The 24,805-nt window shown below is 34.3% G+C and overlaps 1 protein-coding gene across 4 annotated transcripts in view; it reads left to right on the forward strand.

Moving 5' to 3' along the window:
* The window catches only part of CNKSR2 (connector enhancer of kinase suppressor of Ras 2), a 301,363-nt gene that overhangs the window by 113,778 nt on the left and 162,780 nt on the right, over positions 1-24,805 (forward strand). For all 4 annotated transcript variants that reach the window (XM_043570940.1, XM_043570941.1, XM_043570943.1 and 1 more), the window contains exon 5: positions 20,168-20,209. In XM_043570940.1, the coding sequence (XP_043426875.1) occupies positions 20,168-20,209 (42 nt within the window). The remainder of the gene's footprint in view (positions 1-20,167; positions 20,210-24,805) is intronic.

Genomic DNA, 24,805 nt, shown 5'->3' on the forward strand with positions numbered 1-24,805 from the left:
ACATCCTATTTTAAGTATGTAATTGTTACCTACTGCTTAGTCCACACTTTCCTTCCCCACCCTCTAAAATTTGAAGAAATGTCATGTACTGTTCAAAAAATCTTAACTGAGAGAATCATCACCAAGAACTGAAAGTTTATTTAGATATTGAAAGAGTTTATTGAAAGAGATATTGAAAGAGATTATGATCTTTGCTTCCATTCATTCCACTGATGCTGTATGCCATAAATATAAACGTTTGTATGTAGTATATGCTGCAGTATATTTTTCTACATTTTTTAAAGTAATATCTTCTTCATAGAAAAATTTGGAGTAATGAAAAGAAAAGCATTGCTTTTAATCCTTCCACCCAAAGAAAATCCTGTTATTTTCCCTTTTTATTTCAGCCTGTTTTCATGTATATACACCTATATATTTTGAATATAGTTTTTTTCATTTAGTATTATTCCAGAATTTTTTTTATTTTACTGCATTGTCCATATTAGGACTTTAAAAAAAATCCAGTATAATTAACATACAGCATTACGTTATTTTCAGGTGTACAATGCAGTGATTGACCAATTCTATACGTTACTCAGTTCTTTTCATGCTGAGTGTACTTCTAATCCCCATTATCTATTTCACTCATCCTTCCCTCCCCCTGCCAATCACCTCCCCTCTGGTAACCACCAGTTTGCTCTCTGTTTAAGAGTGTTTGTCTCTCTTTTTTTTGTTGTTGTTAATTTTGTTTCTTAAATTTCACATATGAGTGAAATCATACGGTATTTGTCTTTCTCTGACTGATTTATTTCACTTAGCATTATACCCTGTAGATCCATCCATGTTGTTGCAAATGGCAAGATTTATTCTTTTCTATGGCTTAGCAATATTCCATTGCATGTACACACACACACACACACACACCACCTCCTTATGCATTCATCTATCAGTGGATACTTGGGTTGCTTCCATATCTTGGCTATTGTAAATAAGCTGAAATAAACATAGGGGACATAGGGGCACATATATCTTTTTGAATTCATGTTTTTGTATTCCTTAGAACTTTGTTTTTTAAAAAAGTTTATAACATGACAGTATTCATTAATTTTTAAAAATACAGAAAACCATAAAGAAAAGTGATTCGACATTTCTATACATGATTAAATGAGCTCCATAGTAAGTCTAGTTGGTATCTGTCACCGTGCAAAGTTGTTACAATATTATTGACTGTATTTCCTATGCTATACACTATATCCCCATGACTTACTGATTTTATAACTGGAAGTTTGTACTTCATAATCCACTTCACTTATTTTGCTTGTGTTCCCAACTTTTCCCTGCTCTGGTAACCAACAGTTTGTTTCCTATATCTGTGAGTCTGTTTCTGTTTTGTTTGTTTGCTTCTGTTTTTAGTTTTTATTTTAAGTTTATTTATTTTGAGAGAGAGAGAGAGAGCATATGCGTGTGTGAGAGGGGCACAGAGAGGGAGAGACAGAATCCCAAATAGTCTTGGTGCTGTCAGTGTATAGCTCAGTGCAGGACTTGAACCCATGAACCATGAGATCATGACCCTAGCTGATACCAAGTCGGACACTCAACTGACTGAGCCACCCAGACACCCCTGTTTGTTTGCTTTTTTAGATTCTACGTATAAGAGAAATCATACAGTATTTATCTTTTTCTCTCTGACTTATGTCACTTAACATAATGCCCTCTAGGTCTCTCCATGTTGTTGCAAATGGCAAGATTTCATTCTTTATTATGGCTGAATAATATTTCATTGTATAGATACAAAATCCTTATCCACTCATCCATCAATAGACACTTAGTTTGCTTCCTTATCTTAGCTATTGTAAATAATGCTACAGTGAACATAGGGATACATATATCTCTTTGAATCAGTGTTACCATTTTCTTGGGATAAATACCCAGAAGTGGAATTGCTGGATCATATGGTAGTTCTATTTTTAATTTTTTGAGGAACCTCCATAGAGTTTTCCATAGTGGCTGTACCAATTTACATTCCTACCAAAAGTGTATGAGTGTTCCCTTTTCTTCACATCCTCACCAATACTTGTTACTTTTTGTCTTCTCAGTAATAGCCAAATTGACCAGTGTTATTTTATTTTTAAATCTTTATTGAAGAAAATGGAAAAAAATATTCTTCAAAGATCAATTTTGAAAGTGTTTATTTTTTAATGTTTATTTATCTTGAGAGAGAGAGAGAGAGCGCTAGGGAGAGGCAGAGAGATAGGGAGAGAGAATACCAAGCAGGCTCCATAGTGTCAGTGCAGAGCCCAATGCGGGGCTCAGTCTCAGGAATTGTGAATCATGACCTGAACCAAAATCAAGAGTCAGATGCTTAACCAACTGAGCCAACCAGGTGCCCTGAAACTGTTTTGTTTTGGGTTTTTTTGATGGACAATTCCCTCTAAATTATGTATGTTTGTTTTCTAATCATTTTTCTTACCTGTATACTATTTTATTTTTTTAATGTTCATTTATTTTGAGAGAGAGTACACACATGCAAGCAGGTAGGAGCAGAAAGAGAGGGAAAGAGAGAGTCCCAAGTAGGCTCTGCTCAGCATGGAGCCCAACGCAGGGCTCATTCTCACAAACCTGAGATCATGAACTGAGCCAAAATCAAGAGTTGGATGCTTACCCAACTGACCTACCCAGGCACCCATCCGTTATACTTTTTTCAATACAAATCAATAAAAATAAATTGTTTATGAAGTATTTTCTAAATATACATTTTTAAATAAAAATTTTCATAAGATTGTCTCTCTCTCCCTCTGCTCCTCTCCCCTGCTCATGCTCTCTTTCTCTCAAAAAAAAAATGTATTAATAAGCATATTTTTTTAATATTTACTTTGGGGAGAATGCAAGTAGGGGAGGGGTGGAGAGCGGGGTACAGAGGCTCCGAAACAGGCTCTGCACTGACAGTCTGACAGCAGCAAGACCAGTGTGGGGTTTGAACTCACAAACCACGAGATCATGACCTGAGCTGAAGTTGGATGCTCAGCTGACTGAGCCACCCAGGTGCCCCTGTATAAATAAGCATATTTATATTGAGTGTATTGCCCTTTTTAAAATGTATTACTGCTGTTTAATCCAACCCGTTTTATCTTAATCAGGTTGTTATTTACTCAAGGTAAATGCTTGAGAGAAAAGAAGAGCTTTTCTAGGATTTATTGAATTGATATTTGTGGTTTAAATTCTTAGACCATATTATCTGTGAATACTAAAAAATTAAAAATAAAGATTGCAGAATTTTGTAAAAATAAATATCCTAGAAGTGATTTTTTTTTCTTTTGAGAGGTGGGGAGTGGGAAGGGTCAGAGAGATAGAGAGAATCTTAAGCAGGCTCCACGCCCAGCACAGAGCCTGACATGGGGCTCCAGCTCACAACTGTGAGATCATGACCTGAGCCGAAACCAAGAGTCAGACGCTTAACCAACTGAGCCACTCAAGCACCCCGATAGCCTAGAAGTGATTTTTAAAATTTCATTAAAGAAAGGTGCCTGGCTCAGTCAGTTAAGCATCTGACTCTTACAGCTCAGGTCATGATCTCAAGGTCTATGAGATTGAGCCCTGAATTAGGCTCTGTACTGGCAGTGCAGAGCCTGCTTGGGATTCTCTCTCCCCCCTCTCTCTCTGCCCCTCCTCCCTGTTCACTCTCTCTCTCTCTCTTTCAAAATAAATAAACATTTGGGGCGCCTGGGTGAGTCAGTTGAGCATCTGACTCTTGATTTCAGCTCAGGTCATGATCTCACACTCATGGGATCAAGCCCTGTGTCAGGTTCTGTGCTGACAGTGCAGAGCCTGCCTGAGATTCTCTCTTCCCTCTCTACCCCTTCCCTGCTCATGTTTTTTCTCTCTCAAACTAAATAAATGAAAACTTAAAAAATAAACATTAAAAAATAATAAAATACAATTTCATTAAAGATTTTTTTAATGTTTATTTTTGAGAGAGAGCACGGGCAGGGGAGGGGCAGAGAGAGATGGGGACAGAGTATCTGAAGCAGGCTCTGAGCTGACAACAGCAAGCCCAATGCAGGGCTCAGACTCACGAACAGCAAAGTCATGACCTGAGCTGAAGTCGGACACTTAACCGACCGAGCCACCCAGGCTCCCTTCATTAAGTATTTACGCAAGGAAACGTGCCCTATAAGTTTTCTGACAATAGCTATTATATTTTGCTTCATTACATTTTATATGTGTGAATGGTACATCCTTTACCTTCTTGGTGGACATTTTGTATCATTTACATTTTATGACAAAATAGGGTAGTGGGCTTTGATATAAAGTATATCTGAGTTCATCATCTTGGCTCTGCTTTTTGACAGGCTATATGAACTTGGACAAATTGCTTCACATCTCCGATACTCTTTATATGTAAAAGAGCATCACACCTTGTTGGATCATTTTAGGGTTGCAGTGAATTAGTAGAAGATCTAGCCCATAATCTGGCATTTAGTGGAAACTTAATAAATGGCCATTTTACTTACCCTATATGCAAAAGAGCCTTTGGAAACTCTAAACTTAGCTAGTTTTTGCTCTGCAGACACTTAAAGGAGTGTTGCCATGCTTACTTTGGGTATTGAGTAGCAGTGAAGGAAGACCTATTTCTAGAAGGAGTGCTTTTTTAAAAAGGACTTTGCTTTAATTTAGGATGTTCTTTAGATTTTAATGCAAAATGATTACTGTGCTTCATATTCTGGAAGATATTTTGACGTAAACTGGCACAAATTTTGATCACCTGTGAACCTGCCATCCCTGTCCTACACATTCAAATTACCTAGAGTTGAAAATGGAGAACTCAAAACATACAAAGGTAAAATGCCAGTATGTAATACTCAGTCCTACAGAATGTGTGTTGTAGAAGGGATATTAAGATTCAGGTAGTAAATATATGTAAAGTTCTAAAGTGGGGGGTATAAATTACTGGGGTAGGCACTATATATATATTCTATGGTTCGTATAGTCAGTATTAAAACCTATAAAAGCCCAACTAGGAGAGTCTCTCATTCATCTCAGACACAACTTTAAATAATATATTTGCTATATTAGGGTTAGTGTTTAAGCCTTCCTGAATGAGACATTCTAGGTGACCTGAAAATTGGACTGGGGCTTTTGAGATTAAAACTGGGACATTTCAGATCAAAAACCAGGACAGATTTTATATGTAAATTTTAAACAATATGTATTATATTACTTAGTACACTCGTTGATGGAAACATAAAAGGTGATTCTGTTTTATTTTGTGTTTAAACAGCGTATTTAATTCAGTGTAATTATACTTAATCCTTTGTTTGCTTTCGCTGTTTTAGTTGATCATGAAGAAGCAAAACTAGTGTTTTTTTTTTAAAACTTCTATATATAATCCTAATACAGTGAATCAGAAGTTATAGCTAGAACTATTAGGCATAGTAGCCAGATAACTTGAGGACTTTTATTCTAAAGACAAATACAAAACTAAAAATATATAGAATTTGCAAAGCCGAGATTATATTATATATGTATGCCTGTATCTCTTAAAAGACCTAGAAGGTAGTCTGAAAACAAATATAAACACACACCGAAATCCTCATTCTTGATATAAAATATAAAATGTTTATTGGTAGCTGTAAATTTTCTGAAGGCTCAGAATGAAAAGGTAATTAAGAGTGATGAAATTACCACATGCTAAGACTTTAGCAAAGCACTATTTAGAACATTGGGACATAATCATTTATTATTCTTCCAGCTTTCTGACATTGGCCTGACTTATGAACAAAAACTTCAAATCTTATGTAAATTATATGAAAATTAATTCTGAAATTGACTCTTTTCAAAGCTTTATTTTTTTAAAACACCTAGACTATATTATGTGAGCATCCTGCCAAAACACTTTTAAAGATGTAGACCGTATCACTATCACCAATAACAGAAGACGAACTAGAGGTGTTGTGTACTAATCAAATTCTTTTATATGGCAAATAGCAGGCTACTATTTCTCAGACATCTTTTTTCTTCTGTGTATTATATTTTTAAAGTTTATTTATTCATTCTGAGAGAGAGTGCATGCATGGGAGGAGGGCCAGAGAGAGGGAATTCCAAGCAGACACCATGCTGTGCTGCTAGTGCAGAGCCCAGTGCAGGGCTCCAACCCACAAACCATGAGATCATGATCTGAGCAAAAATCAAGAATCAAATGCTTAACCCATTGAGCCCTCCTCACCCCACTAAATATCTCACTAGGCTTTCTGTTTCTTCACATTTAAACTTTCTGCACAAAGGATTATATTTTTAAATTTATGTAGTATTTTATACATATACAAAAGAATGCATGTCATAGATGTGTGTGTGTGTTTGTGTGTGTTATGAAGCATAACAATGAATACTCATGAATCTGTCATATAATAAATAGGACATTACCAATATTATTTTACTTACATTTGTGCTCCTCCCCAATCTCCTCATGCTGCCTCTTCTCAAAGTGTTTGGTTTTTCTCCTTAAAATAGTTTTATATACTTTTCTAAAACCCTTTTTAATTATACTTGTCTTTGAGTTTGTAAAAATGGTATCACTGTGCATAATTCCTTTTTCACTTGATTTGTGTTTCTGAATTCATTCATGTTTTGCCCAGTTACTGTAGTTCATTCACTTTTACTTCATATAATACTTAATTGTGTCTATATACTCCAATATGTTTATCCCTTTTTGTGACCATGAATATTTGGACATATACCTACTTTTAAGTGTATTACATAGGAGTGTAATTGCTGTGTTGTACAGTATGTACATGCTCATCTTTATAATTGTACCACATCCTGTTCTGAAAGTTTTATTGCTCATTTATGTAATGTACTTTCATTGTCTTTCATTGTCTGAAGTACCGTCTGTTCATCATGCTGTCTTACGATGGAGTTCATCTTTCAAGAGGCTATTAAAATTTTCTCACAAAGACCCTATAAAGATAGAACTTTTACCATTATTGCTATGTTGTGTACATGGAAACATGTAGAAAGGTGGGTTAGGTGATTCTTAACCCTATAGGTGATAAAATAAACTTCAGAAGAGAATCCTGATATGTTACCATTTGTATTGTACTGTGATTATTATCTTTAAAGAATAAAGCCAAAAGTAATACCAATCCATTTAAGAAAATATTTGCTGTGGGAGACTTAGTGAAGGCAGGTATCTGTATCATGCATCTCTGTGTTTCTAGTGCCTCGAAAATAAATGATTGTTGAAATAATTCATTTTCCCCTTAAAATTTCACCAAAAAGGGGCTACATATTTTTGATTTAGCTGCTGTAACTCTCTGTGATACTGGTGAAGATCTAAAGAGAGCTAAACAGAAAAAAGAAATGATCCTTCAAAATTGATGAAATCCAGGTATATTGTAAGTATTACAAATATACAATTAGTGCTTTACATTTTAAGGTTGCTCGTTCCTATTTCTTCTCCTATTAATTCTTACAACTACAGGGAGATGAATGGGGGTGGGAAGGAAGAGTGGTGATAGTATCAGTCTTCTCCATGAGACAGGTAATGCCCTAGTGAATTTGAGGAGGGAGAGGTGGGCTGAGGGGTTACTTTGGAGAGGACCAGAGCCTAGGAGGAAAGGGCTGGTGTTGGAGCTAGAAAAGGGTACCATTACTGTCTAGTCTGCAAACCCTCCCCAAATAAACCCATGTGTGCATTTCTGACTATCATTAAGCATGCTTTTGTAGCTTAAAAATTTCAATTTTGATTTGATACCAAATATGGAAACCTGAGCCGTAAAGGAATATATAATATAATGCTGTGAGACTATGTAATGCTAGAGTGGGAGTTATAAAATACCTAAGCTGGAAAAATCAAAAGGTTCGATTAGATACCTTTATGGGTTCTGGTTCTGTAACTATTTTATGTATCTGGCTCCAATTTAGGTGCCATCCCCAAACTTTTTTAATGCCTTTTTGTCTATAGTTGGGCTATTTAGCAGTTACTAATAATATAACTGTGAATTTTTGTTTTAATGTCTCACTGTTTTCTATAGCCCTCCTTACCCTACTAAATATGTCACTAGGCTTTCTGTTTCTTCACATTTAAACTTTCTACACAAATATTTTACTGCTGTCTCTCCCCACAAGAATTCTGAACAGCCTTTTAGAAATGAAATGTATACTGCCCTGGGCTCTTCTGTTCACCTTTGTAACCCCTCCCTTAAACCATATCATCTAAATGCTATTCCTTATGATGTTTAAAAATTATTAGCAAGAACAAAGGGTCTCTATAAAATTTAATGGGCAGGGAATATTAACATTGATATTTTGAGGTTGGCCAAGTACTTTTACAACATATTATCAGATTTGTTTCTTACAATAATCCAGTGAAGTAGGTAGACCAGATGTCATTATCTCAATTTTGTAAGTGAGTAAATGAAATTTAAGATAGGGAGAGTGACATTAAGTGTCATGGCCAGGACTTAGATCCATGCTTTGACATTGTAATACTTTCTGCTCATTGCTCTTCAAATTGGCTTTACCTTAGAATGAAGTAAGGAGCCTTTTGGGGCACCTGGGTGCTTAGTTGGTTGAGTGTCCAGCTTTGACTCAGGTCACAATCTCGCAGTTCATGAGTTCGGGCCCCACATCGGGCTCTGTGCTGACTGCTCAGAGACCAGAGCCTGCTTCGGATTCTGTGTTTCCTTCTCTCTCGCTCCTCCCCTACTTGTGCTCGGTCTCTCTGTCAAAAATAAACAAACATATAAAAAAAAGAATGAAGTAAGGAGCCTTTTAAACGTACGATATCTGTGCCCCATAAGACCTACTAAATTAGATTCTTGATGGTGGGGCTTGGCATCAGGAGTTTTTAAATGATGGCTCCATTGATTCTAACATGGAGCCACTGTATTCATACTTAACTAGTTTATTATGAGATGAGTATGATGTGAGAAGAAAATGTATGTGTTCAAGAACAGTGTTTTCTCAAAAGCAGGGCCATGGACTATAATTCACCTGGGGAAGCTTTTTAAGATGCAGATTGTTCAGACTCCACCATAGGTTGAATGACTGGGTCCTATGGATCAGCAGGTTCAACTATTTATAGGTGATATCAGCCCAGAGGCCACACATTTACAAAGGAAGCTAGTTAAAGTTTTGAATATGTAACTCTAGTTATCAGTTGTTCATAGTCAATCTGTGCCATAAATGCTTATCCAAAAGGATTAAACGTGTTCTTTAAAACATCAAATGTAAGATATTAATGAAAATGGTCATTGGCCATTTGTCATAAGGGGAGGATTGGAATTAGAAACTAATGTGTTGGGAACTAGGGTTAATAAAATAAGGAGGAATAATAATAACATTTTAGCATGTTATGAATCATTATGCCTTACATGGATTATGTTATCTAATCATCATAAATATAGATTTTCATACTTATAAAAGGTTAAAGCATACCAAAAAAAAATATAGCTACTAGTTGTCGACAGTGATTTTTTAAGGCATTTGTCTCTGCTGACAAAATAGTTCTTTTTTTTTTCAAAGTAGTTTTTAATAACCCAGGCCCCTTGGATTGGGTCAGCATGACCAGCAACATCAGATAGGTAATTCAGATGAAATTAGGCCTTAACACAAATGAAATAATGGATTGAAATTATAACTGGAAGTGGCAGATTGAAGAACTGATCAGAATTAAGTAATTAGGATAAGTGAGCATGAATAAGACTTATAAAATGAGGCAAAAATTATATATAAATTCAAGATGGTAAAAGACTAGATTTGCATGAAGGTGACAGAATATTATCTGAGGCTGACTTGCGAATTATATTGTGTGAGGAGTGACATAGCACCTCTGAAAAGTAGAACATTTCCTGAAATGAAGTACAGGATATAAAATTCATGGATTTGGGGAGGGGCACTCAGTCTAGAGCATGAGACTCTTGATCTCAGGGTCATGAGTTCAAGCCCAACGTTGAGCGTAGAGCTTACATAAAAAAATTTCATGTAATAGTTATTGCATTAAATTCTGCTTTGGTTAGGTCTTCATTTGCATGTGTGTTCTATTTTTGCCCCTTGCATTTAGTGGAAGATTGTATCAGTCAAGTTAAGCTAGATTATGCTGCAATAATCAACAACCTGGAAATATTTGTGCTTTTAGTATCATTCATGACCAGTGCTCATGCTCCATGTCCATTCTGGGTTACTATAGCTCTACTCCACATCCTCTTCACTTCAAAGCCGAGAGTAGCCTCTTCTTGAACACTGCTGGTCATCACAGCAGAAAGGAAAGAGAGCATGGTGAACTATGCACTAGTTCTTAATGTTTCTGCATGCCAATGGGACACATCACTTCTGCTTGCATTTCATTAGACAAAGTAAGTCATATAGCCATGGCTGACTTTGGTGGCTCCAGGATGTTTATTTTTTTCTTTAAAAAAAAATGTAATGTATATTTAGAAATCATAATACAAATCTGACACAGTAATGAATCTATAAAGAATTCCAGGATAGCATTATACTAGAATTTTAAGGTGAGTAATCTTTTTTATGTGAACATAAGGAAAGCACAATAAAATTAAATTATGTGGAAAAAATTTTTAAAGATCCCAAAAAATATCTTAGTAAAGGTTGAGTTTGAAGAGTTTCTTCTCTCCTCAGTGGTGTGGTTATATGCATTGGTTTGTCTCTTAGTAATTTAACTGTATTCTACTGCAATAGTGGTGGGAGGGGAAGACCTTTTGGTTTTCCAAAGCATAAAATTTTCTTTATAAATCATGCAGTGCTACTACCAGGAAACCCTAAATGGATACTGATTATTTATGATAATGACTTTTGAGTATATACAAAACTAAGCCTAGATGTGGGCTGGTACTGTTGCTTGGGCAATTTAGTATTCATTAGGATTTAAATAATTTATTATCCTCAGTGATCTAAAAATATTTATTGAGTGCCTGAGTACAAATGTTATTTTTTCAGATGTTGCATATAATGAAAAGAAATGCTTCCATTTTGTCAAAGTAAATTCAATGTAAATAGATAAAAAGGACAAAAGTATGTAGGCTAAGGAACTTTTAAAATTAATACTTGGAATTTGTTTCAAATATACCATAATTTCCATTTATTTTCTGGCAGCCAGGTGGATGATATTGAACTGATGAATTAACGTTTAATTTATATTTTCATTTATGATGTGGCATGGTATTTATCTTTGCTTGAACTCCTTAGTTGAATTTGTCATGGGGGAAAAATTGTCTCTTGTCATTTAGACCCTATAGATTTTCTTTCCCTTGTGATATATTAGATGGTCATTATAGTAAGTAACTTGAACATCCGGAACCTATTTTAGCTTTTTATTACAACAAAATGTTAGCTTTATTGTATGAATATAAATTCTTGATATCTTTTACATAATATGAGTCTGTATGCAGAGAAAATCTATTTTTGTTGAAAATATCTGCTGAGATCATGCAGATTAATGTTTAAAACTAAACTCATATTTAAAATTATTTTGAAACTGAAACTCAGTCTATTTTTGTACAAAATGAGAGTGTAAAGAAACTAAATGTACTGTGCTAGTTTGGCAATTAGAAACTCTGTTTTTGAAAAAATGGCTTTAAATGTTTCATTTGTGTATTTAATCTGTAGAGCCAATGTGAAATGTGTATTATGGAATGTGAAAATAGATAATCAATGGAATAAAGTATTCATAACTGATAAATTCAGACAATCTTTTTAGAGTGTACAGAACACCTTCAGAAATTAAGGAGACAGTTCCTTTCCTGACAGTCTAATGGGAGAGACTAACAAATAAATAACTGGTGGAAACATTAAAAAATGTACAGTTAGTAGTTATCAGATAGGCCTTTCAAAAATATTTGGGTTGACTCAAGACATGCAGAATAAACAAACTTAGCTCATGATAGGGATTAGCTCACTGCCTTTTCAGGTTGTCAAAACAAAGTGATTAAAGTTACAGGGATCACAGTCTAACCCTAATGAGTTTTCTGGTCATTTATACCTTGACTTGACATTTTTACTTTTTATTCCTTTTGACACTTGAATCTTTGCAAGCCTCGGTGGTTTTTGGATTTGTTAAAGAGCCATTTGGATGCTGCAACAACAGCCTTACTTCTGCCTGCATTTCCAAGTCCCTGAATGCTAAAAGATTAGTTTCTACACCCATTCAACTATTGGGACAGTAGTATTTCATTGTCAAGTGAAAGGCCAGAATAATTAAAGCCAGATGGGGCTTCATTTTAGATGACCTCTTGGGGCAGAACTGGAGCAGAATTTTGAAGGGCACTATGGTGCAAGGTGCAGAAGAATATGGCTATGTTCACTGACAGAAAGACTATAGACAACCTCTAAGGTCATACCCACTCACATTCTCCTCCCATCCCTCATTTATTGCTCTTTTTATGTTACAACTCGATACCTTATTTGACCTAATGAAAATCTTAGCCAATTCTTTTCAAAATGGGTCATTTTAAAATTTCAATAGATACCATCCTTCATGAATTCTCCTCTTCTCATTCCCAAAACAACAGCAAGAAGACTGTTCCAACAAGTTTGTGGTCATTAAGCCAGTAAAATGTTGAAGGGTTTGCCAGGGATGTACTTGTGGGATGATTATGCTTCTGTCTACCTTGTTTGCCAAGGACATTTATAGCTCTGAAATTAAACAGTAGCATTTTGAAAACACATTTAAGAAGACCAGTGACTCTCTATTCACTATGGATATTCTTCTTTTCACTCAGAGCACCCAGTCAGCTTTTGGTCTTTGATGAATCCAAATTTAGTTTGGACTTTGATCTTCCATCCATTGCAAATCTTTTATCCCTAGCACTGCTTCCCTATGTCCACAAAGCTAGGTGATGACTACTTTGAATTCCTTTCAATAGCTCTATTCTGTGTATCATCCTACAAAGAGAATTGCTTTCATGATACTATGCTGCTACTGTAAATGTCACAATAGACTGGAATCTGCTCTTGCAAAAGGGAAAAGAAAGCGAATCATCTGGTCAATAACTGGGAACTAAATTTCTGCATGTTTTTCTTTTCAGATATTGCTTTTATTGTTATTTGATTGAAATTCTTGTTAAATGGCTTCCCAGTTTGTAACTGTTGGATGGACCATAGTATATTTCTCCAGACCTGACCTTCTGACTAGCATGATGACCACTAACTGCATGTGGCAATTGAAATATAAATTAATTAAAACTAAATAAAATTACAAATCCACTTTCTCCTTTGCACATTTTAATTGCTCAGTAGCCGCATATGCCTAGAAACCACTAAATTTTAGGCAGCACAGACATAGAACATAATTAGGATAATTCTATTATCACTGTAAGTTTTAATAAATATGTCTCTGTAACATCACTTTCTCCATTTACTCCTGGCTATGCAACTAACCCTTTCTTATTGCTCCTAAATACTAGCATTGTCTGAGCAGTCTTCAGTTATCATCTCACTATACATTTTCTTTTTTAATGGATTTGTTGTTGTTTTCTTGTACCTTTAACTATCACTTCAGTGTAAATACTCCCAGATCTGACTCTATTTTAGATCCAAATCAGCTTTTTACTTGCTTACTGGACAACTTTGTATAAAATGACCTTTCAGCCACTTCTAATTTCACATGCCCCAAATATAATTATTTTATTCTCCTTAAATTTTCTTCTACCATCTCTACTTGGCCATTCATCCATTTGCTCAGGTTTGAACCCCTGGAGTAATGTTTAACTTTCCTCTCCACATTATTCTCTGTGTCTAATGTATCAGTCACCCAATTCTCATTCCTGGCTACATGTATGACATCCATCTCCTCATCTCCCCTTCCACCATCATAACCTCCATTCAAGCTTTGATTATATATTATATTTTCTATTGAAAGAACATTCCAACTGATCTTGCTGCCTTCAGTTTTTTTTTCCCTTCCAAATCCACAATTTCTTCCCCATTGTTTTCATAAAACATGTATTTGATCACATAGTTCCCATGCTCAGAAGCATGAGCGCTTCCTTGTATCAGAGTAAAGTACATACTCCTCCATCTTCCCTAGAGATGAAATGTCTACTTGGTATATTTAGGAAGATACACAGCTTTGCAGAGATTCGTTATCTGAGACATGACATGAAAGTTTCCTCCACGGGAATGGAAAAAGAACTATTAGAAAATGAATAAGAAGAGATACCTATTAGAGTTGTTAGCTAGACCAGAGAGTTTGGACTTCACTTCTCCACCCCCTACCCTGATACACTCACTCACCATTTTATCATTGCTCTTTAACACCAGCCATGGCACTATGGCTATGAAGTCAGCTACCCTGACTTCAGCCCCTCCCAAAATAAAATCACAAGAAATTATCAGTTGATCAAGTTAAGTGCAATCCTGGTGGAATGGGACTTCAAAATAAATTATTACAGAATAATAAAAATTTTATTCCCTTCAAAACAAAATTTCTCCAGGTTAGCATTGGTAGCTCTCCACAATATGAACTTATGTTATTTTCTAGGCTTTCTTTCCTGTCGCATTCATTCCACATATCTTATGCTATAGCCTGGCATGCTTACTTCTGATTATGCCTTGTTAATCATGTTTGCACAAAGTGAAATGGTCTTTCCCTGTGAACCCCTAATAAATTTACAGATTTAAAAGCTATTTAAAGTCAGTAAAATATCTCCTCTAGAAGGTCATTCCAGAGTGAACAAGTTAGAATTTATCTCCTTTTTTATGGGATCTTCTGTTAGCATTTGTCATGTACCTTATATTATTATTATTTGAATGTTTTCTCCACTAAATAATTAAGTGATGATGGCCAAGGACCAAGTTTATCTTTGATCACCTTAATAGTGCCTGATAGTGAATTGCATTTAGAAGATGTGCAAAAAATACCCTTTTTTAGTGAATGGAATTGTGACTTGAGTAAATGAATGAGTGAATGAATAAAAGTAACAGTAACTCATGAATTAGTTACTTAAGCATTGAAGACATTTTGATAGCTTAGCAGTAGAATATGTGAAGTATTTGGTATGACGGTACCATTATTAAAATTTTGCATAGATGAATCATTTAAATACTACATGCAAGCAAAACAATATTCTTAAATTATTTGTACAAGTATACTATAATATACCAAAAAGAGACATATGAAAATTTATGGCATTTATAGTTCCAAAGTTTTGTGAAATATAATTATATACAGCATTTGAGACATACACTATTTCCCTTCACTCTCTTGCTTTATGTATTCAGTATTAATAACCTGTGAACTGTTCCTATGACTCTAATACACAGTTGATGAGAAATATTACTTTTACTGAACATCTTGACCCCAGGTTGCTTAAAATTGTTGACAAAGTATGGAGTATCAATGATAACATACAGGATAGAAGTGTTTCTTTGTATTTTTCTCAGTATGGCAGTTGCATCACTGTTTCACAAAAACTATAACTGATTATGATCCTGTGTGAGCACATAGCTCATCTGTGGGAGACAGTTTCTGTGCACACTTATACTTTTCAAAAAGAAAAAATGATGAAAACTGAATAAACACTCATTTTTATGAATATTGTCTTGTTAGGAATTTGATGCATTTAAATGTGCATCACATGGTTTGTAGAAGCATTATATATAAAAGGATAAAGAAGAAATTGCAAGTGTCATTTTGCATGCATAGTAAAAGACAGCATGAGCTTCTGAAGAGAATTCCTGGGAGTATATACTGGCATAGCTCTAAATCCAGGTTTGAAAATCTAAATTTAATCCTAACCTAAAAATAAGTAGAACGTCAGAGGTGTACCTTTCCTTAGCATGAATAGGTTGTTAAAAATGTGGATTTCTCCATATTCAGTGCTATTTTCTTTGTAAAACGTGGGGTATGATCTTTTGGGAAAATATTTGGCCCTAAGTGTTAATAAAACCATACTTGAGAAGCAAATATTTTAAATTCACATCTGGATGGAAATAAAATAACTTATTAATAAAATTAATCCCCTAAGGTACCTAGGGCTATTTAAATACTTAGCATGATAAAATGAACTCCTTAACATGATAGCTTAACTAAATAAAACACAGTCATTTAGTTTCTATTCTTCTCCCTAATATAAAATAGCAGGTTAATATATACTTTTTTTGTATTGTTCTGTTTTGTTTTTATTATGCTGTGTCCAGCCTTTGTGAAAGCCTTTGGCTTTCAGTAATGAACAGGCCAGTCTGGCTGAAAGAAGGCAGAGATATAAACAAGTAGAAGCAGTTATTCAGAGTAGTAAGTGATTAAAGAAAGAAATAAGTTTAATAGGAGGGAAAAAAGAGAAACCAACCAATAAATTGGGGGAATGTGTAACAAAAGCACAAAGCTCTGAGGAATTGAAAATTGGAATGAGCCACCAGATACTATTTTTAAATCAGTCTACTGTCTTACAGATTTTATATTTTTGATCATTTTTGGTTTGGCATTCTTCTATCACAGTATTTCCCGTAAAATAGATTGTTTTTCACAGTACCATCTTTATCAAAATCATGCTAGGACCCCCACTCCAGGTCTACCCTATCTGTATATCTGGAGCTGAACCTGGGAATATGCATTTTAACCCACTTTCCAAGTGATTGTTACATGTATACAGAGTAAAATCTGAAAATTACTGCAGTAGTTTAACAGTGTTTGAGTGCAGTTTTATTGCTTTTGCAGTAATGCCTTTATTTTCTTTGCCCAAAAACATACTTTTTCCAAAACCCAATTAAAGCTGTCTTTATTAATTTCTTTTTAAGGCAGAGCTAGTTGTTTTCTCCTCTGCTTGCCCAGCCCTATGATCCTGCCTTTATTATAGTGAGTGTCCCAAATATGTTAGTACAGATTTAAGCTTTAATACGTTCACATGTGTGAATATGCTATAAATGTAACACACACATCCTTTGCAAATTTAATTATTTCAATTTATTTTATAGTCCTTTAGTATTGTTTATTTCAGATAGTTTTTAATTTTAATATTTGTGACAGTTTTTTCGACTGATGTAAAACCTTGGCCACCTCAGTCACTTGATGTATCTCTTTTAGACTTTGTCTTTTGGAGTCATGTCAGAATTATCACGTATGGATCAGTACTTCATTCTTTGAATAATCTTAAAGCTTGGATTATAGATGTATTTCTTTTAGTCACTGAGGAGCAGCAGCTGATGAAAAATTCTACAAAGTTTGAAATTTGACTTGAGCAATGTATAACACAACACAGTGGTCACTTTGCATTTTAATGAGAAATATGTCAATATTTTAAAATTTTAAATAATTGACTTTTCACATGTGGATTTGTATATTTTTGTCGCATTTATACTTATAAAGTTATTGAAACAAACTTCATGAAGACTTTGGAATTCTACATATTTTAACTTACTTATGTGAATGCCTGTCTCTTTAAACTGTGCTTTTCTAAGTCAGGGGACATGTTTTATTTATCTCTGTATCATGAAGACAGTTGATTAATATTTGCCGAAACAAGAGGAAAAGTACATCTATTATGCATTGTCCAATTTGCTTAATATATTCAGTATTACACAAGTATTAGTAAATATATTTGGATGTACTTTATATATTTAATGTTTATTTTTGAGAGAGAGAGAGAGAGAGAGAGAGAGAGAGACACTGAGCGTGAGCAGGGGAGGGGCAGAGAGAGAGGAAGATACAGAATCTGAAGCAGGCTCCAGGCTCTGAGCTGCCAGCAGAGATCCCGACACAGGGCTTGAACCCACAAACCGTGAGATCATGACCTGAGCCAAAGTCAGATGTTTAACCAACCCTTGATTTCGGCTCAGACTATGTTTTCATGGTTAATGGGATCAAGCCCCGCATCAGGCTCTGCACTGACAATACCGAGCCTGCTTAGGATTCTGTCTTCCTCTGTCTCTGCCCCTCCCCTACTTATGCACACACACACACTCTCTCTCTCAAAATAAAATTTAAAAAGGACTTTGTAAAGCTAATAAGTGATTTTTTAATTTAGTATCAAATGTATTAATACATATAAATAAAACTAATATTTAGTTTACTGTTTCCATCTATTGCAACTATTATTTTTTTAGATTCCCAAATTGCTCCATCTTTGGCCAGTGAAAATCTCTTCATGTTGACTTCTGAGTCCTACTGACACAAACAATCCTTGTATAGTTTGATAGCTTCTTTCTATGTGTGTCACAGTATAATCCAGGCTCATCTTATACATTCATATCCCAGATCTGGAATCCACCATTTTCCTTAACCAAAGCCCCAAGAAATAGTATTTGAAAATCACTAACTGTGAGGAGTTTATTTATTACTCAGTTATGTCTTTTCAGTGGGCCTAAGAAATACATACACACGTGTGTACATGATGCATTAAGAGACTCTAGGTTTTACTGACCTTCTTATATATGTATCTGCTTTGTCTCATGCTAAAATTACTTAGGACACCAAAAATGATAGAATGATAGTAGTATCACATAATTGTTCATTTGCTTTATCCTATGGAATGCAGTAGTTTCAGCAAAACAATAACAGACTAGCAATAACTAACCAACAATATGATTGCTGCCAATAGTGTAAGATTTTGTTTAGTAGTTCTCTTGTTATGTCATACTAGGGATATGCAAGTAAAGTATTATATTTTAAAGAACTTGAAATAGTTATTCTCTGTGTAATTATTGCTGTGTGATCACTGGCAGGATATACATTTAGATCATATTTACTTTTTTCCTTGAGGAAAATTCCTTTGAAGTTTGAACATTTAATCATATTCTCTGTTTCTGGGAAGGTAGGTAAATAATCAAACTTGTATCCATTATAGCTGAAGCAAGTTGTAGAGGCAGTTTGGGGAAACTGGGCAACTTTCCAACTTTTCCCAACTCATCTCTTACCAATGTAATTGTGTCTGAAATTAATTCTATAAAATTGCAGTCTTCCAAATTCGGATGTAAGTACGGTGCACTTTTCCAACATAAATGCTTTATCTATACCTTTCTTCCTCTGTACACATAATTCATACTTAATTTGTAAAGACATAGATATGGCTATATTTGTAACAGACTTCTTCTTTGGCACAGAAGCCCTGCAGAATTGCAAGACCCAATCCTTAAGTATTTCATTTAGTCTATGAAATGAATCAGACCTATATTTAACCTTAAAACTTTTACGCCTGATAAGAATATGTACTACTTCTGACAAGGTATTGTGGTGAAATGGCATGATCAAAAACTATGTTCAACAGTATTAATTTTTGTTAAAATTAAATTCAGGGAAAGAGATGAAATGGGCTGTCATTCCTTAAAATATGCAGTACTGTGAAACATGGATATTTTTTCAAAATTAGATAGCCAAATAATAATTAGTTAACTTTCTACTTTGAAGTAAAGGTAATTAGTTTACATTTTAAAAATAAAGACACAGAACAACAGTAATTCATAGTTAAAATGTATTTATCACTGTATGCCAGATACTGTGCTAAGCCATTCATCCATCTTCTCACTTAATCCTCACAACACCCTTATTGTGTTACTACTAATGTCATGCCCATTTTATGAATTTCTTCAGGAAACTAAGCCATAGAAACAGAAGTTTCTAAGCAAAGATCACTTTGCTATATGTTTGCTCATTGTAAGTCTAGCAATTGCAGGTAAAAAAACAATGGTGATTTTTTAAAATAATTTTTTTTACAATTTCAAGGATTCAAATTTATGTTAAGAACTATGAACTTGATATGTACCAATTTTATAATATTAAGGATATTTAATAGCTGGAAATAATTGAAAATATAAAAGCATTTTTGAGATTAAGATATGACTATAGAAGTAAATATTAGTATTTTTCCTAATGTTCCAATTTATAATAAATTAGTATTTGAAATGTTGGAAATATTTCAATGAAATGTATTTATCAGATGTAAAAGTTTAGATAGAAAATGGTTACAATATTTTTTCTGATGTATATTATTCTGTATTGTATTCTGTGTAAAAGTAGAAAATATAGTTAAGCAAATATAAGAATATCTGTGTAACTGACCATCAGAGCTAACCACTATGAAAATTTTGTATATAGCTTTCCAGATTTTATTCACATTCTTATTGCTGGTTTTGCTTGAATTGTCAAGATTTTTTCAAATTGTTGTACATTTCCTAAGAAAGTATTTTAAAAGGAATGCTTGATTTGTTTTGAAAACTAATGTGTATGTTTCTTTTTTTAAAGGATTGTACTGTGTATGAAACAGAAAATAAAATTCTTCATGTGGTAAGTTTATTTGGGTTTATTTTCATCTTCATTAGAAAATGGTTCTTTGTTTAACTAGTAATTAAATAAAAAGCTATAGCCTATAAAAAATGAGACCTGTATATTTTATAGGAAAACTACAAAAGAACATAAAAAGTATAAAAGAACAGGTTATATTAGTTAAAATCATTCTTTTGTATCCTAATAGGAAAATATCATATAATATGATAAAAATTTTTAGATTGTAGTATGTAGAAAGGTTGGAATGAAGAATCTAGAAAAAAAGAGAACTTGAAGTCAGTATTTTTTACCATTCGTTTGAGAAAGATATCAGAGAAAAGTATTTGGTTGTATAATGGGGTAAACAACCTATCATCATTTGGGTGAAATAATTAATAAAATAATCAATTTGCCTTTGATCAGATTCTATACTCCCCAAACCTCCTTCCAAATTTTAATTTGGCAATATTTGTTGAATCAGTTAATCATTTTGTAGATATTACTAGAAACAGGGTATGAATACACTATACTTTTATAGAAAAGTATCTCCTTTTTTGTTAATGAACAGTTTACTGCTTTTCTTTGTAAATCCGTATCTTGGTTGATGCTCATCTGTCCTGATAACTTCTTCACCTCTGTTAGAAATGAGTGACAACATAAGTAACATTAAAGAAGTTTAGAAATGAATGCTATATATTTACTTTGTCAATTTTGCATTCAAGCTAGTGACAATTTAAAGATCCTGTTTGACGATGATTGAGACTGTGGATGGCATTAACCAAATAGTTCAGCTCAGAAAGCACTTGTATTTTCTTTCTTTTTTTTTTTTTACAGTTCTCCTATTCTTTTATTTATTTTTTTTGTTAACATTGTTTTAAGGTTTTTTTTGAATTCCAGTAGTTAACATACAGTGTAGGATTAGTTTCAGGCATTATAAAATAGTGATTCAACACTTCCACACATCACCCGCTGCTCATCACAAGTGCATTTCTTAATCCCCATCACCTATTTCACCCATCCCCCTCACCCCTCCCCTCTGGTAACCATCAGTTTGTTCTGTGTAGTTAAGACTCTGTTTCATGGTTTGCCTCTCTCTCTTCTTTCCCCTTTGCTGTGTGTTTGGTTTCTTAAATTCCACATATGAGTGAAATCACATGGTATTTGTCTCTTTCCACTTCTCCCTTCCCAGCCTTTTAATGTAAAGATGGGCTAGCCTTTAGTAGAAGGTTATATTCTTGTGTGCTACTTTTCTCACAATAAGAATTCTTTTTAAAAAATAATAAAATAGTATACTATACCACTTGGTATATATGATGCTAGAATACTTTCTTGGAAACAAAATATTCATAAAGTATCTTTCCAGATTTCCTGTAATGTAGAGAAAATCATGTTAAGTCTAAAGGACTGTCTGAACCCTAATTCTTTTTTTAAAATTTTTTAATGTTTATTTTTGAGAGAGAGAGAGAAACAGAGTGCAAGTGGAGGAAGGGCAGAGAGAGAGACACACACAGAATCCAAAGCAGGCTCCAGGCTCTGAGCTGTCAGCACAGAGCTGAACATGGAGCTTGAACTCAAGAACTGCGAGATCATGACCTGAGCCACCCAGGCATCCCTGCACCCTAATTCTAACAGTTTGTATCTCAGTGACCTTAGTCAAGTAGTTTGTCTTTGATATTTTTAAGGTAAATTTTAACCATTAAAAAATTTTATTGTTGGGGCGCCTGGGTGGCTCAGTCGGTTAAGCGGCTGACTTCGGCTCAGGTCATGATCTCGCGGTCCGTGAGTTCGAGCCCCGCGTCGGGCTCTGTGCTGACAGCTTGGAGCCTGGAGCCTGTTTCAGATTCTGTGTCTCCCTCTCTCTGACCCTCCCCCGTTCATGCTCTGTCTCTCTCTGTCTCCAAAATAAATAAACGTTAAAAAAAAAATTAAAAAAAAAATTTATTGTTGATTTACACATAACATTATATTAGTTTCAGGTATATAACATAATGATTAGATATTTGTAGGTGACTTTGTTCTTAATATGTAAAATGAGAATATTAATTTCTTCTAAGTACAATTGTTTATAGTCTCATTACCTTCTTTCCAATATTTATTTATGTTTTTTTTTATTTTCCCTTTTTCTTTTTTATGTGTACCAGAAAATAAAAAGCCTGAGTTTTGATATAACTTGTTTAGAATCAAATGGTTACTGACTCTGAATGTTCTCCTTGTTCCTATGAGACTTGAGTCAGAGTGCTCATACAAATGAGTAGAGATTACAGTAACTTGAGATAGGCACTAGAACATCAACTGTCTCAGCCCAGACCCATTCCCTATATCTGTATTTTGTCTGGAGGCTAGGGGAGGCATTTATAAAGAGGAAGGATAACTTATCATTTATGAAAATCTGCTCTATCTTGGGAGTTACATAGGCAACACAAGTATCAGAGTATTCTTCAACAGCTGCGCAAACTAAGATAGTTAGGAAAGTTGTGAGGTGTATCTTTTCCTGAAATAGATCTTTATTTAGGGATGAGTGAAGAAAAAGAATGGGAAGGAGAAGGGGAACTGTCCCTCATATGTCAGAAGAAAATCTTTTTCCATGAAATAAGTTTATTAAGAACATCTATTTAATGATCTCAGTAAGAATCAAAAGAATACTGTTTGCATTAAAATAGAATACCATACTATAAAGAAAGTAAGGCCACTATAAACTGAACACAAAATAAACTTAAAAAAGTCTTTAAAACTGAGAACATGGAAATAGAAATTAAACCATGCTGAAAGCAGTAAAAAGCATATTAATTATTACAGAAAATTGAAACAGTAAGACCAAAATAAACTTTTTTATTGCTCAGATTATTAGTAAATTAATAAAAAGACAAAAAATGAGAGAAGATAATGGCTATAGAGGATAGATTATGGTTAGCCCACCTTCAACTAATTATTAGTTTCTAAAGAAGAAAACAATAGGAAATAATTAAGGATATAATAGAATAATTTAGGAATAAAAATTGGGAAAATTGAATTTCTCAACAAGTTAAGAAAGTGAATTGGAAAGATCACGATTTCAAGATATTTTGTGTTAATATATTACAGTTTCTATGTCAAGAAGCAACTACGTTTAACTAGTAAGAAGAGATACATGAGAAGTTTCACTTCAAAGAAATTAAACTTATGTTATATTCAAATGTCTACTCTGAAACCATAACTTCCAGAAGACAATGAAACAAAATCCACAAATTGTTTTTTTCTGTTTACTTTATATTATTTTTTTATTTAAATCCAAGGTAGTTAACATATAGTATAATAATGGTTTCAGGAGTGGAATTTAGTGATTCATCACTTAATATAACACCTGGTGCTTACCCTAACAAGTGTCCTCTTTAATGCATGTCACCCATTTAGCCCATCCCCCCACCCAACACTCCTCCAGCAACCCTTAGTTTGTTCTCTGTATTTAAGAGTCTCTTATGGTTTGCCTCCATCTCTGTTTGTATCTTAATTTTCCTTCCCTTCCTCTGTGTTCATATGTTTTGTTTCTTAAATTCTACATATGAGTGAAATCATAAATATTTATCTGACTTATTTCACTTAGTGTAATGTATTGTAGTTCCATCCACGATACTGCAAATGATAAGATTTCATTCTTTTTCATCACCAAGTAATATTCCACTGTGTGTGTGTGTGTGTGTGTGTGTGTGTGTGTGTGTGTGTGTGTGTCTGGGTGTGTCTGGGTGTGTCTGGGTGTGTATACACACACACAGAGATACCACATCTTCTTTATCTATTTGTCAGTGGATAGACATTGGGTTCTTTCCATAATCTGGCTATTGTCAATAGTGCTGCTGTAAACACTGGGGTGCATGTGCCCCTTCAAATCAGCATTTTTGTATCCTTTGGGAAAATACCTACTAGTGCAATTGCTGGGTCGTAGGGTAGTTCTATTTTTAATTTTTTGAGGAAACTCCATACTGTTTTCTAGAGTGGCTGTGCCAGTTTGCATTCCCACCAGCAGTGCAAAAGTGTTCCCCTTTCCCCGCATCCTCACCAACATCTGTTGTTTCCTGAGTTTTTAATTTTAGCCGTTCTGACAGGTTTGAGATGGTATCTCCTTGTGGTTTTGATTGTATTTCCCTGATGATGTGTGATGTTGAGCATCTTTTCATGTGTCCATTAACCATCTGGATGTCTTCTTTGGAGAAGTGTCTGTTTATGTCTTTTGCCCATTTCTTCACTGGATTATTTTGTTTTGGGGTGCTGAGATTGATAAGTTCTTTATAGATTTTGGATACTAACCCTTTATCTGATATGTCATTTGCAAATATCATCTCCCATTCTGTTGGTTGCCTTTTAGTTTTGTTGATTGTTTGCTTTGCAGTGCAGAAGCTTTTTATCTTGATGAGGTCCCAAAGGTTTGTGTTTACTTTTGTTTCCCTTGCCTCTGGAGACACATCAAGAAGTTGCTGCAACCTAGGTCAAAGAGTTTACTTCCTGTTTTCTCCTCTAGGATTTTGATCATTTCCTGTCCCACATTCAGGTCTTTCATCCATTTTGAGTTTATTTTTGTGTATGGTGTAAGAAAATGGTCCAGGTTCATTTTTCTGCATGTCGCTGTCCAGTTTTTCCAGCACC

The sequence above is a fragment of the Prionailurus bengalensis genome, chromosome X (assembly GCF_016509475.1).
Source record: "Prionailurus bengalensis isolate Pbe53 chromosome X, Fcat_Pben_1.1_paternal_pri, whole genome shotgun sequence".
Lineage (NCBI taxonomy): Eukaryota > Metazoa > Chordata > Mammalia > Carnivora > Felidae > Prionailurus > Prionailurus bengalensis.